A 19,755-nucleotide genomic window follows, 5' to 3' on the forward strand; every position below is an offset into this window, starting at 1 on the left:
TTCTACGACTCGAACCCCCTAACCACTACTCCTAATATTGAAGTAAATATTGACCTCTAAATTTCATAGACATTATTGAGACCAAACCATACCTGACCGCGGTACCATGGAAGTTTATCATCATGGCCATGGTGATGCAAGTAAGTTACCAAGTCCAACCACATGACAAATATCTGGTATAAGTACACATGTGTGAAAAACAAGAATATTTCAACAAATTTTTTTTATAATTTCTAGCTATAAGAATGAGAACCCACCACATAAGGGATACCATAGAGCTTGAGCAATTGAATAGGTCCCATGACAAAAGATAACCCCACAAGCAATGCAACCATTGCTGACCAACATGCTGTGGAGGTTACAATATCATGTTTCTCATTTGGAGTAAACAAATCACTATCTGGATGAAAATGTGAGCCTGTTTTTCCAGGACTTCTAGTAAACTGCACTAAGATTAATCATTTAATACGCGAAACACAGCAGAAAATTGAAGCACTATCGAGGGCCTAAACACAAGCACGATTGAGAGCTTACCAGATAAATTGGGTATGCAAGCAAGGGAAATGGGAAGGTAAACCTTAAGATCTTTGTAGAAGATTCCAAACTGTTGTATATTTTTTCAGACAACTGAAATAATAACATAAAAGATTTAAATCAATAGCAAATTCCCAAGAAATTGGAAATCACATTAAAAAAGAGATCATAAGAGCTTACTGGGTGCCATGATTCATCATTCTCAATATGCCCATGGTTTTGATGATGAGTTCTATGACTAATTCTCCTATATTATCACATAAAGATTCAAAATTTCAGCTTAAACTACTTGAAAATGTGTAAACAATACTCTCAACTATTGATCATTGATTCAAAATACCCTCAACTATTATTTAACTCTGTATTCCCTCAAGTATTGGGATATTATACTTGAATACTAAGCACATTATATTTAACCGGTTGTTTTGGTTATTTTGAGTTAATGAGCAATAGTTGAGTGTATATAAGCTTAAGTATACAATTACAAAGGGTATACAGGGTTAAATAATAGAAGTGTTTTTAGTCAATGAGCAATATATTATTTATAATTTTCCAACTACTTATTAGCATCATATTATCCATCATTAATCAACAATATTAATCATGATACTCAAACATAAAATCAGAATATAAAGGTACATGATTAACATACCATCCATGATATGGAACAAGGATTGAAGAATGAAGTAAGTGACCTACTACACTATTAAGCTTATGATTATTGGAAAAGCTTCCATGTCCGCTGCAATCACAATAAATTAAAACCAAATGAACAAGTAAGAACATATTCTACTTTAAAAATAAATACCACACAAGATTAGAAAATCACAAGGACCCACATTACAAGCAACTACCCAAAAAAAGACATAAATACAACATACTATACATTACATCTAAAAAGTTCTTATACAAGTATTGTCATTATAATTTATATATAGTCAAGTGCGATCTTCTTTGAATCATTTGATGGTATACTTTTAATATATTAACTTTTTCTAATTTCCACGTGTATTGTTCAATATATAAACAATCAAAATAACACATTGAATTACGTAAAAAGTTAAATGTAACAAGTATAATAAAACAGGGAAAATATATAGAAGTATAAATCAATAAAAAGGGTACTACCAATCATGACCAAGAACAAAAAGAGCCCAAAACATGGTGCCTTGAGCAATCCAATAAAGAGGCCAAACAAGCCAATTATTGAAGAAAGAAGCAGCAGCAGCCAATCCAAAAACAATAACAATATCTCTAACAACATAACTCATAGATCTCAAAGGGTCTTTTACCCAACAATGTTTAGGAATTGCATTCTTAATATCAGCCAATTTAAATGGAGGTGGTGCACCATAGTCAAATTCATCAACCCCATTAGCAAAGTTATTTACTTTATCAACATTTTCATCTTCAGTAGGAAAAGGAGAAGCAACCCTTAAAGGTGCGGTAACATTAACCTCCCATTTCTTATCCCTAGAAAATGAATTTGGTATTGAACAACAAGAAATAATCAATGAAGGGGATTTTGGATCTGAAAAAACAGGGATAAGTTTAATTTTTATGGGATTTGAGGAAAATCCTGAAATGGGTTTAGGGTAAATTTTAGGGAGAGGTCTAATCCCACATTGAGATAGTACCCAACTAGCCATTATGAAAGTTTTTGGGTATTGTGAGAGAGTAAGACCCTCCAAGAAAAAAAGGAGGAGTCTTTTAGTGTTTTTAGAAGGAGAAAAATTAGGGTGAAAATTGAAAGAATTGATTTTTGGTTTGTGTTTTTAGGGCATGAAAAGATAACACAAGAATAAGTCTCTACCACAATATTATTATGGGTTATAGGATGCCACAAGTTCAATTTCTTCCTGTTTTTTCTCTTTATTTATCTATTGAAGAAATTGAGCAAGTTGGATGGAGGATTGCTATTTGCTAATTGATACTCCATACATGAACCTCTTGTTTGTTGTCTTGGAGTTGATGTTCATTTCATGTGGTTTCTACTTTCTATAGTTGTAACTTACTAATTTGTCATGGAGTTATTTATTATATATATAGCTTTGATATTAGTATGGAGATCTATGTTTGGACTTAGGATGGGGATATTCCTTGTTGGTTTCCTGCAAGGTTAGTGATAAAGTGGCCATAAAATTCAAGTTTGTTTGAACAAGATTAGTTATTTTTAATTGTAAAGAGAGACTTTTAGTATTCAGGATAAAGTAGGGTTTGGATGAGATTTTTTTTTCCTCAAAAATACGGATAAATTATACTCATTCTTCTAAGGAAGAAGTAAAAAGAGATGCGATCAAGAAACTCCTAACTGATACCTGCGCCCAGTAAATCCCAAACCTTCTGCTTCACATGCAGATGCTCTATCCATTGAGCCACAAGTGCTTTTGGTAATTATTTTTAATTGTATCTCTTAAAAGAAGTTTTGAGAATATGGGGACTAGTAACTGATTTTAACAATTAAATAGTCTGACTATCAAATGTTATTATTATGTATAAATTAATAACAAACAACTCCAAGAAATGTGTTTAAAATTAGCTGGTCAAACTAATTAATAAAATCAGTTGGTCAAATTAGTGTCTCAAATTAGCTTCCATCTATTAGTCATTTGCTAAACAATTACTCCTAAGTTGTTGATGGCTGATTTATAGAATTTGAGGCCGATATAAAATATATAAAACTAATTTATTACATATGTAAGGTATACAATGATGATAATTTTTTCATGGAATACTTGTGAAAATTAAAAAAATAATATGGTTGTAATTGTTTAAATCATTTTATTAATTGCTTTTAATAAGGATACAAAATTTGACGATGATAATAATTGTAACAACGAAATCGTCATGTCATTTTGGAAGGAAAAATATTTATGACAAAGTGAAACAATTATTTTCGCAAAGATAATTGGATAAATGATTTTTAAACTAGTTAAAAAGCTAGGCTTTAAAACCAAAATTACAAAAAATTTGTATAGTTTTTAATTAGTTTAACTTGTTGATTAACTTTTTTTTTGTCATAACTAACAACGAACAACCAACAACCAACAGCTAATTCAAACAAATATACTCCATTTAAAATATTTAATTCATATAAATAAAAGGAAAAATTGTCCAAATTAATCCCACCTATTGTCCATCTGTTGAGAATAATTCCTACTATTGATTACTTTTAAATAATCCACACTTTGTATATTATTTATTGACAGCACTCATTTTCACATTTTAACTAGCTATTATATGTACCGACTACCAAATAGAAGTAGGGTAAGACCAACTAAGAAGCATAAGGAGGAAGAATAAATAAGTGTAATGACTAGTAGGTATCTATAGTAGCCAATTAAAATATAAAAAGGGATAAAAATTAAATTATTTAGAAATTCACAACAAATAGATAATAAATAAGATTATTTTAGACAATTTTTAACTAACAATGAAAACCAATGTTATCAACTTATAAAATATAAGCAAATTCAAAGGGATAGTAGTTTATTCTACTTGAACGATAGAATTGTAAACCAAAAGCCGCAGTCCCCAATTGTTTGAACCTAAAACAGGGGAAAAGGAAGGACATGTTTATGCTCTCAATACCCAAATTGTTCTACTTCAAACCTACTCGCAAACTCTCCCCTTTCTTAACTCCCTTCCTTCATTCTTCCTCCTCCTTCTCTCTAATGGCGTTCAATTCAACTTCCCCATGTCCATCTCCTTCTAGGGTTTCCACTTTCTCAACTTGGTCTCCCATTAATGGGCAACTGAAGCGGGTCGGTACCCACAATGGAAGCTTTCATTGCGATGAAGCTCTGGGCTGCTTCATGATTCGACTCACCAACAAATTCTCTGGTGCTGAAATCGTTCGAACTCGCGATCCCCAGGTTTGCTCAATTCGATTTCTTTTGGAGAAATTTGAATGAGTTGGTCGTTTTAAGTTGAAAAATATGTATTTCTTTGGTGTTTCTGCAGGTTTTGGAGACATTAGATGCAGTTTTAGATGTAGGAGGAGTGTATGATCCAAGTAGAGATAGATTTGATCATCATCAAAAGGGTTTTGGAGAGGTTTTCGGACATGGGTTCACTACCAAACTTAGTAGTGCTGGTCTTGTTTATAAGGTATATGAATTTGTATTCTTTTTATTTGGCTTGCCCGAATGCGCAAAAATTCATGTTATTTACAGTTATCAAATTAGGGTTCTTGTGTAATATGTCGATTTGAGTATATGATCGAGCCATTTGTGTGTTTCAAGTGGTCTTAACTAAAAATATGAAGCTTTAGATTTGATTTTGTGTTTATTGGGTGTAGCATTTTGGGATGGAGATCATTGCAAAGGAGCTAAGGCTTGATGAAGGGCACCAAGATGTTTTCCGATTGTTTATTGCTGTATACCGGAACTTCATGGAGGTTTATTCCTTGCATTTGTTATTTTTTCTGTGTTTTTACATATTCTTTAAATGATATATGGATGTTTATTGTTGGTGCTGTTTTGATTATGAATTCTCTTGTTGCTTGAGTTGCTTGTGGTTCTAAACACATGTTATCTTGACTCTTGCACCCGAGGATCCAATTTTTGGTTGAAAGAAATGAGATTATAATCGTAGATTCGTAGGTTATTTGGTTGAAAATTTAGAGGATAAAATCAGCCTGCTTTGCATTTTTGGGTCCATCCAAAACAACCTCTTTGTTATTACAAGTTAAGTTTGAGCCCCTCTCGGCATGATTGAGCTACCTTAATTGGCATTGAGGCAATGTAATGTTTTTGGTGATAATGATTATTTTGGGTTAGGGTTTTTGCAATGAATAACTTAAGCAATGGTTAGAGTATGTTAGGATATTGGAGAATGGACATCGCTTTATTCACGTCATTCTCTTTCTCGAGCTTTTGTATGCGTTGAGGGTAAATCTTTAGTTCTTCACCTTGGTTGGCTTAAATTGCTAGCTTCTCAGGCTAGAAGTGTGTTTGGATATGAGCTAAGAGAAGGAAGAGGAGGAAGTTAAGAGTTTTCCATTTAATGCTTTCCAACTTTTTTGGATAGTGGATAGGGGTTACAAAATAAGGAATTCCTTATGCCTTCCTCTCCCCTCCCTTTTCTTAACCTTACATCCGAACGTGAAAGTTGATGCCATATTGTGCCTCCTGTGCGTTTAATGATAAGGATATATGGACTCGGTTATTAAATTTATTTATTCTCATTGTAGGCTATTGATGCAATTGATAATGGGATCAATCAATTTGATACTGACCTGCCACCAAGATATGTCAACAATACCCATTTGTCTTCAAGAGTTGGAAAACTGAATTTGGATTGGACTGATCCCGATCAATCGGCTGAGAAGGAGAATGAAGCTTTTGAGAGAGCAATGAATTTAGCTGGCGGCGAGTTTTTGGATGTGAGATTCTTGTCATGTACTCTATTCTTTTAATACTTGGTTTACTGCTGCTTTTGCTTGAATGTTGGAATTAAGTAGTCTGCAGTCTATTTTTGACATTAAACATATTTTGGGTCTCAGAATCTACGTCATCTTGCAAAATCTTGGTTACCAGCTCGATCAATTGTTGTGGAGTGTCTCCAAGCAAGAAAAGATGTTGATCCTAGTGGAGAGATTATGGTCTTGAATAGATTCTGTCCTGTAAGTATCATTTTTGGCTTCATCCACATATAGCACAGTTTATATTTTGAATGGAATGTCTACCGTTCTCAGTGGATTTATAACATTCTACGGAATTCACTAAGATAGTAGAGTAGACTCACCATACCAATTTTTAGTCTGAATAGCTAGTAGGAGGTGACTAGCAAATTTATGTCGATGATTACGTTGTAAAAACCTTTAAAATTTTTATTTGTTTGGCTGAATAATTGCTACTGGAGTTGTGGGATATTTTCTTCAAGTATCTTAGATCTTCACTTTTACCTATATTTTCTTGTGGCTTGTGAGCATAGAGGAGCCTGAATTTTAGTGTGGGTGATGAAAAATGCGAAGTCAGCTTTATTGGATCTTTCGAGGATTCAAATGCTCGACATTGAAACCCGAATTTGGATGAGTATAACAACACTAGTAGGCTTTAACATCAAAAAGGTACCTGGTCTTGACTGGGTTGTAAAGCGGGGTGGTTATGGAGTATAATACGCCAATACGGTATACTACTAGGAGTAGAGACTTGGAGTAATCTATATAGTTTTTTTTTTTTTTTTTTTTTTTTTTTTTTTTTTTTTCTAGTCTTTGCTTTAGTGGGTGTCTCATTTGATGTAATTTTATATCATGCAGTGGAAACTTCATCTTTTCGAGCTTGAGCAGGAGTTGAACATTGATCCTCCCATCAAATATGTTCTTTACCAGGTATGGCAGAATCACATTCTTCGGAACATGCCCTTTTTGCAATTTGTTGTGTGCTTTATGATTTAAGCCCTGTTAAATTATTGATCATTATTTGCTTGATGATTTATGCAGTTACTATTATCATTATTTTCATGGAACTTCAGAATTTCTATTCCGTATTAATCATTAGCTCGTCTTGTATGAAACCGTCTCACAATCAGACGGAATATAATTAACCCATTTCTCTAATTGATTGCTTTAGAAGTGTATGTGATCACTTTAATAGATTAAATGTACATGGGGACAGCCCGATAGAGATAGCCTTACCATGAGACAGTCTCATTTAAGAATTTGTGATTAATCATTGCCGTTTTTACTTTGTAGTACTATCACGCTGGTCTTGCTCTAGTTCAATCTGAAGCAAATCTCTTAGAAATATTTTTTTCTTTTTGGTAGGATGACAGAAGCAAACAATGGAGAGTGCAGGCAGTGGCAGTATCCCCTGATAGATTCGAGAGTAGGAAGCCTCTTCCAGAACCGTGGAGAGGGTTGAGGGATGACGATCTGTCAAAAGGTTGCAACATCCCCGAGTGTGTTTTTGTGCATATGAGCGGTTTTATTGGTGGAAATGCAACGTACGAGGGTGCCCTTGCAATGGCAAAAGCAGCTTTGAAGTTTTGAGCTTGCATACGGTATTCACTTTATTAACGAAGCTGATGGTGATTTGAGATACATTTACTTTGACCGGATTGAGTCGGAATTAAAATTTTTACTGATGATTGTTTTTCCTTTTTTTATGTGACAAAATTGAATGTTATGTAAACTTCATGGCTTTAAATGAAATATGAATGATTGTAGGAATTGCATTTTCTGGAATTCATACATAAGTTTCCTTTTATATTTTCTGGTAGTTGTTATCGTAATAGCTGGGCTGTATTTTAGGCTTTAGGCTGGACAAGGGGCATTAGGTATACAAACCAGGTAGTCTTTTGAGAGACGTATCTCAAGCCCAGCCCATTAAAGATTAATAACTACTTATCGTATTTTAATGCTTACTTATATTATCTTTAATGCTTATTCTTAATGCCTACTTTTAATATCTAAAATGTCTATTTACATTATTTTTAATGCCTACTTATAATATTTTAAAAAATATATAATAAGCTTTGGAAAATTTTAATTTTTAAAATAAGCGTCTTTATGTCCGAGCATACCAAAGAAACTGATCCAAAAAGTCAAAATTTTTTGTTCGTTATTAAAACATGTTTTTCGCTGTAAGTAACAACGATTATACTTAACTTCAGTTTTGGCATGGAAATGCTTATTTTGAGAATTAAAATTTTTCGAAGCTTATTTTGGGAATTTTTTTAATGCTAATTTTTTTTTTCTATTTTTTACAAATTGTAGGCATGCAACCTGTTTTATTTTTCTCAGCCGATTAACTAAGAGACCGTCTCTTTGAGAAACAATCTCTCAAACCTAATTCATTAAAGATTGATTAAATTAAAAGGTGATAATGGACTGACTAAATTAGAAATTGGGTCGAGACCGTCTCTGGCAATTACTTTTCTGGTAAGTAACTTTCCTTCACTTTTTTAGTTTTGCACTTTTAAATTTGCATCACTTAGTGGACTTCAAACGATATAATCAAAATTGAAATGATTTACAATTTATTGAATAGTGAAATAGTTCCTTGAAAGTATGATTAAATTATTAATTTAAATTATAAATTATTGATTTAAACTGTAAGTAAATAATTAATTTGTTTTGATATGGATAGAATTTGAAACAACAATATAAAAAAAGGGATTGTGAGTTGTCTATATTGAGGAAATGATAAAAGAGAATTGTTTAAGATGATTTAGATATATGTAAAGATGGGGTAATACTGTATTAGCGAATTCGTAAAGAAGATAAAAAATTATAGCTCGAGAAAATTAAAAGAAGGCAAAGAAGACTGAAGATGACTTGGAGGATACTAGTGAAAAAAAATAATCTAGACTTATAAATTGAAATGGTAGGAAATTGAAATTTCATGGGACATGGAGTATCAATGAAGAGGCATCGAGGATCAAATCTTGTTTTGGGGAAATAAATATTATTTTTTACAGTTCGATTGTCATTTGAACTTTTCCTTTCCTTAACCTAAATAGAGGTGTTATCTTAAAAATAAAAAAAAAATTAAATAGAGGTGTTTATTCGAGTAATCGGGTTAGATATTTCTAGTTGGTTTGAAATTGAGTTTTGTGTTCATATTTTTGTTTACAAAATATTAATATTTTTTAAGTCGGGTTAAATTGGACTCAGTTACAAGAGCGGGTAAATTTCAGATCATCGAATCTGTTTTGAACCGTAAAAAAAAAAATTGGAGAGATGGGAGAGAAGACCACATTCATCAAAGAGTTTTGCAGAAAATGCAGTTGGTTCACATGCTTCTCTTATAATTTTTATCATCTTCCATGCCACAGTCACACACAGAATCTTTTACACCCTTGCTTCCTTTCTAGGAGTACCATTTTCAACTATACCACATTACTAGTGCTTCTTTGATTTTGGAATTTTGATCTAATTATTAGGGTTTTTTTTTTTTAATTTCTCTAATTAGTATTGTCTTACATTATCTAACTCCATTAATTGTATGGACTAAGATTAATTATATACTCTCTCTGTTTTTATGGAGTTTGTATCATATGTCTCTAAAAGCTCTTATATTTATAAGTCATATGATGCTTTCTCATAGGAACAAAGAGTATTAATTATTTTTTTTGATTGTTTGTGATTGAACAAATGTAGAAATTTTTAAATTGATTTTCAAACACGAATCATTAATATGCTACCATGACAGGAATCGAGACACATATTCACAACAACATTATTAAAAAAAATATAAATATTAAAAATATTTATATTTATAGCATTAAAAATATACATTAATGCTATGTTTGGGAACGATAATTTTATTTGGAAATTTGAAATTGACTTAAATTTTTTATTTGGTGAATTAAAAATTTTCAAATTTGAATTTGAATCAAATTACACCATTATTTTTAAAGTAGTTAAAATTAAGAATTTGAAAATGACTATCCAAATCTTATTATTTTCAAATTCTTTATTTATAATTTCATATTTAAAATTCATAATTTGAAAATAAAATACTTATTTTCAAACACTATTTGTTAATGTTAATTGTAGTTGATATACAATCATAATTCATAGCCCTGTTTTCCTCCAAAACCCAAGAAAATGGGTTGTGTTTGCCATATTATTCCTAATTAAATAGGAGTAAGAGCTACTCTTTTTTAATAAATTAATCTGAAACTCAACTAAACCAACCTTACAAAAGTGATTTCGTTGTTTGCAAAATCTGAGTTAATTGCATGCTATGCTATTGCTTTCACGCTTTATTGGAGTCCACGTAACACTTTATAAAGAAATACTCTCTCCTAATCTCCGTGTCCCATTTATTTTTAATACTATTTATTTATCGTATTTTATTATTAATTTATAAGTTAAAATATAGTTATATCAGATCTCATTTGATTCGTTTTAACGTAAATTTTATTAATATTAATTTTTTATAATTTTTAAACATACATAATTTGATATATTAAAAATTGAATAAGTACATTAAATAGAATATATAAAATAAATAAAACACTTAAGATGAATAGGAGAGAGTTTTTTTTATTTAAAATAATCATATTGAAGTATCTAATATTAAATTAAATAGGAGTGATAATCATAAATCACTCCCCTCTGTGAAGAATGAATGTATGGGTTTAACTAATTATAAAATGTCACTAAAAATATTATTTATTAACACTTTTGTCATATACATGTATAGAAAAGTGGTTACTGAATTTTTAATTTGCTACATGTCTCGTAGTATTTGTAAAAAAAATTTAAAATTAAGTGGTTAAAATTTAGTTATTTTTAATTAAAATCCTATATTTTTAACTATAGAAAAGAAGGTTACTATTACATTTCTTTTAGAAAATGTGGCAATTGATATGTGACAAATTAAATAATTATTCTTCTTACTAAAATTTAATACAAGAAACATCAAATAATCAAAACAATGCACGCTAGTTAGCTGATAGTTTTTTTTTTTTTTTTTAATTTCACATGGTAATATCGAATTTTCATGAAACGTCAGTGTTAGCATTTTTGTAATTTTTCCACATGATAGCATCTAGTTTATGCCATATCTAACCAGCGTAGCATTTTCCGTTAAATTTTTATCAATTTCCGTTTAATTAATCATTTTCCTTATTAAGTGTTGGATGTTGTCTTTATAATTTGTCCTAAACATTTAAGAGCGTTGATGAATTAAACGGTGAATTAAACGTCAAAATCGTGAACTAAACATTTGAGAGCATAAAAATGATTTTTAGGACAAATTATAAAGACGACAACCAACACTTAATAAGGAAAATGATTAATTAAACGGAAATTGACAAGAATTTAACGGAAAATGCTACGGTGATTAGATATGGCATAAACTAGATGCTACCATGTGGAAAAATTACAAAAGTACTAACACTGGCGTTTCATGAAAATTCAATACTACCATGTGAAATTTAAAAAAAAAATAATTAGCTAACTAACGTGCATTGTTTTGATTATTTGATGTGTCATTTTGTTTTGATTATAAAGATGACAATCAACACTTAATAAAGGTAGAAACGTCAAAATAGTTAATTAAACGGAAATTGAAAAGAATTTAATAGGAAAACGGTATGGCCATTAGACAAGGCATAAACTAGATGTTACCATGTTAAAAAATCTTACAAAAGTGCTACCATTGGCATTTTAAGAAAGTTCGATGCTGTCATATGAATAGATAAAGGGAAGACAAATGATATTTGAGAATAAAATATTGTATTTTTTCACTCATTCTAAAGATACTAAACTATATTTTATCCGTTTTAAATTATTTTCAACATTAGAAATATTGTATTATTCACTGATCGCCTTTAATTTGTCACTAATTTCTAATTTATAAGTTAAAACACAATCAAAATGTGATCTTATTTAATTTTCTTAATGTATAGATTATTAATATTAAATTTTACAATTATTCATTATATATACTTAGTTAAAAATATTCAAAAAATAATTTAATCAATTGCGCAAATAAAAGCATTGTAAATAATAATTTAGTCGACTGGTTAAAAAATAAACATTGCAAATATTTTGAAACATTGCGAGAAACAAAAATAGAAATTCCCAATTTGACTCGACATCTATATAATCATCTTTAGACGCCATAATAGTATTTTTACGCCACCATAACATCATTCGTTCATCAACTAATTCCTTCCTCTTTCTAAACCAAAGATCGATCCAATGGCAACATCATCTTCATCAGATCAAAAACCACGCCACCTTCTAAACAACATTTACACGGGTCCCACTTCAGCTCCACCACCAACACCTTCTACTCAACCATCTCTCTCTACCACTTCCGACGCCGCTGAAACTCTCTCTCGTCTCCTCCACCGCCTTCCTCCTTCTCTCTCTCTTCCCACGCGCCGCCTCTCTCCACGTTATCTTTCCACGTCATCATCATCATCATCATCTCCTCTTCCTACACCTTCTCTTTCCTCCATGTCATCATTCGAACTCGGTTACTTCCAACTCACCTCCCATTCTATCCCTCCCCAACTCGCTGAGTCTGCCGAGTTTGACTCACTCTCCCTCTTCGAGTTACCCCTAGAAGAAAAACTCAGTTCTTTTCCTAAAGAATGGCCTTTTGGGTTCAATTATGATGATGAAGATCGTGATCATGATCATCATAAAACGGGGTCGTTTTGCTTAGATGGTCAGTGCTCGTGCTCTTGCTCTTCTACCGAGTTGAAGTTGACGAGTTTGAGAGAGTTGACTCGCGAGTTGGAGAAGTTAGGGTTGATGGTGGTGGAGAAGCTAACGTGCGCCATGGGGGTTGAGAACCCGTTTAGAGAAGAAAAAAGTGAAGACGGTTTAAATGTGGGACCCAAATATAGTTCCATGATGTGGGTATCTTCATCGGACGGTGATAAAGGAATGAGGGTGTACCCGTATGTGGTGGGGTTGCAGTACCAGATTAGGCCAAGGAAATGGGATTTGTTGTCGGATTCGGGTTTAGTTAATGTGGAGCCTGAAGTTGGGTCCGTTTTGGTAACGCTTGGAGACATTACTCAGGTATGTGACAAACTTTATTTTAGATAATTTTAATTAGTATTTGTCATTTTCGTTTTATTTGGCCACGTAATATTTATAATATTAATTTATATATTATATTTGTAGTCATAATCTTACAACCAGCTTACCAATAGAAATCTTAAATGGATTACAGATAATATTAGGCTAATAATGTAGACTTTTGTGATAGTTGTAATTGATTTGATTTTATTAATTAGGGAGTAGTAGTACTTATAATCAATTACTCAATTTTACTCATAATAATAATAAGTAAAAAAAGATTTTCAATTATTATACTTTAGGTTATTTCTAATTTTATTTTTACTTTAACAAAATGATGTTTGGCAAAGAAAATAAAACAAAGTGATTAACACATACCTGAGGTGAAAAAAAAGTTTTTATTCAAAATATTTTTTTGGGGTCGGGTAGAGAATCCCCATGATTAAATAAGGGGAAAGAAAATTAATCTCCTATCTGTTGGTGAGAATTAAATTCATCTCACAAAATGTAAAAGAAGAATAGTAATTTAATCCATGTCAAAATGCTTTAGATTAATAAGTTCATTTTAAATTATTTTTTAGTTATAATTTAAAACTAATAAACGTATTATTCACTATAGCAAAACACATGGACCTATTTAAATTGCTAAAATTATTAAAAATTTGTTACGCATATATACTATTTTTTTATTATACTTACTACATTTGACTTTTTATGCAATCCAGTGTGTTATTTTGATTATTTTTATATAAATTATAAAAATTTAATATTGCAAAAGTACGCGATTAGATGATTCAAATAAGATCTTACTTAATTATATTTTTTCCTACACATTAGCCGTAGTATATAAAATAAGTTTGAACAATGAATAGTGTTGATAATTGAAATGTAGTAAGTATTTCAAAACGAGAAAGTATATATTAACGTTATTCAAGGTTATAAAAAAGAAGTGAGATTATTGACAAAAATGATTTGGTCAAAATTAATAAGAAAAAATATAAAACGTATTGCAAATGTAGAGTGATAAAATGAGAATATCTGGATATATTCAAATAGACAAATACTATCATATACGCTGGGTTCCTTCGTTTGTTAATGAATGGCCTAACACAAGTTTTTGAGTGAAACTTTAATGAAGAATTTGTCAACTATAAGGGGTAGGTTTAGGAATGGTACAATGACCATATTATGGGTTCGAGACCTTGTTGGATTCCCCCTAAACCCCATTTTAATTCACAGTTTGATTTAAATTTTTAAGATTTAATAGGTTTATTTTTGATCCGGGTCCAATGTTTTCTACATAAAAGTATATCCCTTCAAAGTGAATCTTAATTAACTCAAGTCCGACCAATTTAGACACGACTTTGGACCAACTATAGGTAGGAAACTACATCATACCACACAAAATAGGAAAACTAAGGAAAATGTGATTGTCACCGTATAAATTTGGTTCGTTTCACTCTATTTGTTATATTTAACTTTTTATGCAATTAAATGTATTATTTTGATTATTTATCAATTGAACTAAATTCAAGTAAAAATTTTAAAAAGTTTATGAAAGTACGTGATTAGACAATTCAAACAAAATTTCAATTGATTATATTTTTTCTTACATATTAACCGCAATATATAAAATAAGCTTGAACAATGAATAGTATTAATAACCATAATATAGCGAGTATTTCAGAACGGAAGAATATATATATATATATATATATATATATATATATATATATATATATATATATATATATATATATATTCGTAACCATAGAGGGGTCTTTTTGGGTGTGCAAAGTAATCGACCGCACATAGCCCTCTCTTTCTCCCGTATATAAAAAAGTTAATTAAAAAAAGAAATATGTTAAGTTTATTAATAAAATAAATATATTTGCTATAAATAAAATGCAAACTAAAAGTTCTGCATAGATAACCAGGTAAAACCTCAAGTCAAAACGCTTAATCAAGTTTAATCGGTTCATTATTAAATTCAATTGTATTTAAATCTTGTTAAATTTCAATGTGAAATTTAGGTTTTAGAATCTATAAAGGAAAAATACTTTCTAGAAATAGTAATATGCAAGTTTTCTATTTATATAAATAAACCTAAAAACTAATAAACTCCCAATTGATAATGACAATAAACAGGTATGGAGCAATGGAAAGCTAAAGAAAGTGAGAGGAAGACCAACACCAAATCCCAATTCAGAACAGAATGAAAAATCAAGCTTATCAATGACTTTACTTCTCACCCTTCCTCTTGAAAGCACTGTCTCACCCCTATTCATCATTCCAAATGCATCCTTAAATTCCAACAACCTGGGAAAAGAAAGCAATATTGTTGATAATCCTCAAATAGATCATGATGGTAAAATTGATCATGATCATACGGTTGATGATCAGCGAATATTTAACTCGTTTAATTTCGAGGATTATGCATGGAGAGTTTACCATGAACGTCTTCAGTTAAAAGATCCCCTTGATAGATACCGTATTATTGATGATTGATGAATATTTTTGGCTGGAATAAACCTAGAAAATAAAAGTTGAATAGGCTGGAAATATATAAAGCAAAATTATGTTTTAAAATTACGGTAAAAGAATAATTAAATATCGAACCCCATGTAGTATTAAAGGTTTAGCCACAAGTGGGGCCAAACCCATGCTAGCCCCCTTTGGCTTTGACCATGCATGGTATTTTGTACTAGGATAGTTGGGTTTGTAATGATTTTGTTGGACACTTTATGGTTTTATTTTATTAATTCTTATTGCATGTAAAACCGATAATTGAAGCCTTAAATTGTTGATTTTATATTTTATGATTGTTAAAATGTTTGTTTATGTTATTATAAATCATTTTATAAATTTGAGGAGTAGCTCTTACTGTTATTTATTGCTTTTAGTGGTGAATTTTATTTGAATTTGTATGTGAGTTATATTGTGCGACAGCGGAAGCAAATATTGAAAACAATAATGAAAGCAATAAATATTCAAACAAACAATAAGGAAAATTACAAGATGAACACGAGAAACCACAACAATGGCTCTCCAAACTTTTTCTCTCTTAGTTTTCCTCACTTTGTGTATTGCATTGCTTCCTATGCTCTAATTCTAATTACATGGGGCTTTTATATAGTATACCTCATAATAAAAAGAAATTAAGGTTAAGAAATTACAAAAGAAACCGTCAAAAACTAAGATTACCGGCCAAAAACGTGCCAAAACTAACTTCCCACGAAAATTGCAGTGCTCCGCGCCCCGTGTAAAACTCCAATGCCCGCGCACAACAATCTGTCCAAGGCAGAACCTTCTCCGCGGCCCATGCACAATCTTCTGTCTGATGACCTGCGTTATCCATTTTCTAAACTCTAAAAAAAATAAAGTCAAAAATATAAAACTGACATTGGTCTATGAACGTTATGATGTAATTTGAGTTGCAACAAGTCAAATGGGTAATATGGACCAAATAGTAAATTAGTAATAACCAGAAATAGTAATATGCAAGTTTTCTATATATTATATCTATATAGAAACCTTAAAAGCAATTACTGAAAATGACAATTAACTGGTATGGAACGATGAATAGAAAGTGAGAGGAAAACCAATTGTAAATCCGATTTAGCAACAAGCTTATCAATGATATATTTGCTTATCCTTCCTCTTGAGAACAATGTCTTACCCTCCTCATCAAAAGAAATCCTTGAATTACAATGCAATAAACAAGATAAAGATCAATCAACACACAAATTCATAATAATGAGGGTGATCAAAGGGTAACTATCTTGTATAGTTTTATCTAATCCAATTTCGTCATTTTTTTCCGGGGAGTGGAAGGGCTAAGTTAAAATCGAGGTCATGATCTTTCTTGAAAAGTGTTAATTGTTTTTCAATTAAGAAAAGACTTGATTATCAAATAATATCTTTATTATCATATTTTTAGGGCCATAAGGAGTTCGATTTCCTAAAAATTTTCGAGTCATGTTTTAAAAATAAATTATCATCAACATTTTACAATAAAAAGATCTAGTTAGGTGATTAAAAGGTTGTTAGTAATGAATTTTGATTTCTACACAAGACTCATACAAGAGTAGAGTTGATCGCAGACAAACCTAATGAGATTCTATTCTAAAACCAATTGGCATTAGAAGGAATATCTTATCAACTATATATATGTTAATCAACCTCACTTAATTTTTCGATTATTGTCCAACAATTACACCCGTTTAAATTTTTTATTTAAATGATAAATTTGACACCTCTATAATCCGCTGACTGAGCCCTAGTGATTGTACCCACATCACAGTTGGTAAAATGATGCCAAAAATCTTCTTGTGTTGCAACTAATTAAATCCATGGTGGCAATCTCTAGCTAGTAGTAGCATAATCAACTAGATGAATTTAACTCATGAAGTATGCATCATATTATCGTCTCATTAAAATTTTCGTTCTTATCATGTGTTTCATCAAGGTTATATACATCCATGAAACAAACCGTCAAAATTAAATCCTACGTAATACATTTTTTTTTTAATTCTAGAGGTGTTTATGCATTTGGTGGTAAACCTAATACATTCTTTTTTATAATAATTAATAAACCTCTCCTTTAATATACAACTTTAAATAACAAATTCTTACCAACTACTCTACTTATCTAATTATTGATAGATCACTACTAATTGTTTGACTCAATCGATAGTTCATTTGCTATTTAGAAAATTCAAATTAAAAGTAATTGATAAATAATATCAAAAAATTAAATGAAAGAATAATAGTAAATGTTTTTATAAAAAGAATTTTGTCAATATTTTAATGGCACTATAAGAACAAACTCATATTGAGATAAACAGTTACAAAACTTGGTAATATTATGGAGATAAGAGAGGTCTGTCTTCATCCTGTCGCTATATATAGAATAGATCCTGAATCATAAAGTCATTTATGAAGATAAGATCGCGACAAATTGTGGTTATGGTGACAACAAAAATGATTACTAGAAAGGCCTATCTCCATTCTATCGCCATATATTTAGTTTCGCGGCCGGATAAAGATAGACCTTTCCAGTAGCTATTTAGGGTATAAAATGGGACATGAAGGAGGTCGCTAATCGTGACGACCATCATCATCTGGTACAACCTTCTACCCGAAGGAGTTTTTGCACGTTATCTTCTCTAATCAATCTTTCTAGTTTTGACGGAGCTTTAAAATTCGACCAAACTTGGGGATCAATGTTTGGTAATTAAGTATTAAAGGCAGCTTCTGGCTTTTTTTACTTTTTATTTATTTTTTATTTTTTATTTAGTCGTATTTAGCATTTTAACTTTGTATAAATAATAGCTTGCTTGGCTTGGAATTAAAGAAAGACAATGAACTTCACCTATCACAATAATGGCACTGAAAATATGTTAATTACTAACTAGTAAATAAGTTCAACTTCTTCGTCCGTATCAATTTATACTATTGTCTATTTTATTGTGTTCTGCTGATTTTAAAGCCATTTTTTTTTGCAATTATCTCATTATTATTTTTTAATCTCATCCACAAACTTATATTTTTTCTTTCTTATTTATTCAATTAGTCAATTTTATCATTCACTTATTTTTCTGTTCATTTTTCCCGTTTAATTTTCTTTCACTAAAATTTTATTCATTTAAGGTGCAGAATAAAAGCAAGAAAGAGAAACTATTAACTAGTGAATTAGGCAAACGGTCCAAGTACAAGGACAAGAAAATCTAATGTACTTATCTACGCATACTTCCTTAAAGAATTGTGGGGCTTTTCTTAGTTTCTACTCTGAGTAAAGAAAGCTACTGATTGATTAATTAACAAAGATAAATTTGGTTAATTTGTTCTTTAACCTAATCATGTCTAAAAAGTTTATTAGCCTTACCTAATTATGCCTCAACTTGCAATTTTAAACATGACTGTTCTGATTAGAGCAGTCTAATTTAGAACATTTGAAGTTACCTAATTAGTAAAGTATAAGTACTTTCCAAGCATAGTGACATAAACATAGGTGCAAGAGTATCCATATTAACTCATACTACATATCACAAAAGATATTTTTCATAAAATTTATGGATGACTCTATAAGATAAACCTAACATTTTCTTAGATGAGATTAATCAAACATTTAATTCTGCACATATATGTATATATTCAATCAATTTGATTATTATTTTTTTATGTTATATGTTATTTAAGTATTAATTTGACCTTCTTAATTGAGAATATATGATATTGATTAGGGTAAATTGTAAACTTTTACTTGATCCGTTGAAAATAAATTCATTTATTATTTATTTTTATATAAGTTCCACCTATTATGTATATTTACTAAAAATAAACCAATGCAACCCATTATTTATAAACATTTTTAAAGCTATTTTATAAATCAAAAATTAAAAATAATAAATATTAGAGTTTATTTTCAGCAATTATCCCGAATATATAAAATTTTTTTAAAAATAAACAATAATTAAATTTATTTTCAATATATCATGCAAAAATTTAGTTTGTTTTAGTACAATTTCTCTATTAAGCAAGGCCATCCATGTTGTTAGATTGTGTATAGCAGTTACATGTATTACAGTTATTTAGTATAAGTAAGTATTATAGCAGTTACCAGAAGTAGTTGCTTATTAGAAACAATTACTTCAAACAGTTTCTTTGAACTCTTGTATAAATAAATACCATTACAATTGAATGAATACAACATAAAAATAATA

The 19,755-nt window shown here is 30.3% G+C and overlaps 3 protein-coding genes across 3 annotated transcripts in view; 2 read left to right on the forward strand and 1 right to left on the reverse strand.

The window, feature by feature from the left end:
- The window catches only part of LOC130803850 (omega-3 fatty acid desaturase, chloroplastic-like), a 4,184-nt gene extending 1,451 nt beyond the window's left edge, over positions 1-2,733 (reverse strand). Inside the window, exons 1-6 of the mRNA XM_057668054.1 lie at positions 1,663-2,733; positions 1,187-1,276; positions 715-781; positions 535-627; positions 258-443; positions 93-173 (exon numbers count right to left, since the gene is read on the reverse strand). Coding sequence (XP_057524037.1) covers positions 93-173; positions 258-443; positions 535-627; positions 715-781; positions 1,187-1,276; positions 1,663-2,183 — 1,038 coding nt within the window. The 5' untranslated portion in view covers positions 2,184-2,733. The remainder of the gene's footprint in view (positions 1-92; positions 174-257; positions 444-534; positions 628-714; positions 782-1,186; positions 1,277-1,662) is intronic.
- A 1,293-nt stretch (positions 2,734-4,026) lies between these two features.
- Positions 4,027-7,745, forward strand: LOC130803851 (uncharacterized). Its single transcript, XM_057668055.1, has 7 exons — positions 4,027-4,409; positions 4,498-4,644; positions 4,835-4,933; positions 5,729-5,920; positions 6,041-6,160; positions 6,797-6,868; positions 7,304-7,745. The coding sequence occupies exons 1-7, from the start codon at positions 4,107-4,109 to the stop codon at positions 7,526-7,528; spliced, it is 1,158 nt and encodes a 385-aa protein (XP_057524038.1). The 5' UTR covers positions 4,027-4,106; the 3' UTR covers positions 7,529-7,745.
- Positions 7,746-12,077: 4,332 nt separating this feature from the next.
- LOC130803852 (1-aminocyclopropane-1-carboxylate oxidase 2) lies at positions 12,078-15,917 on the forward strand. The gene is made up of 2 exons (XM_057668056.1): positions 12,078-13,030; positions 15,179-15,917. Exons 1-2 carry the CDS (start codon positions 12,197-12,199, stop codon positions 15,536-15,538), a joined length of 1,194 nt encoding a protein of 397 aa, XP_057524039.1. The 5' UTR covers positions 12,078-12,196; the 3' UTR covers positions 15,539-15,917.
- The last annotated feature ends 3,838 nt before the right edge of the window (positions 15,918-19,755 follow it).

Source organism: Amaranthus tricolor, chromosome 17 (genome assembly GCF_026212465.1).
Source record: "Amaranthus tricolor cultivar Red isolate AtriRed21 chromosome 17, ASM2621246v1, whole genome shotgun sequence".
In the NCBI taxonomy this organism is placed as follows: Eukaryota; Viridiplantae; Streptophyta; class Magnoliopsida; order Caryophyllales; family Amaranthaceae; genus Amaranthus; species Amaranthus tricolor.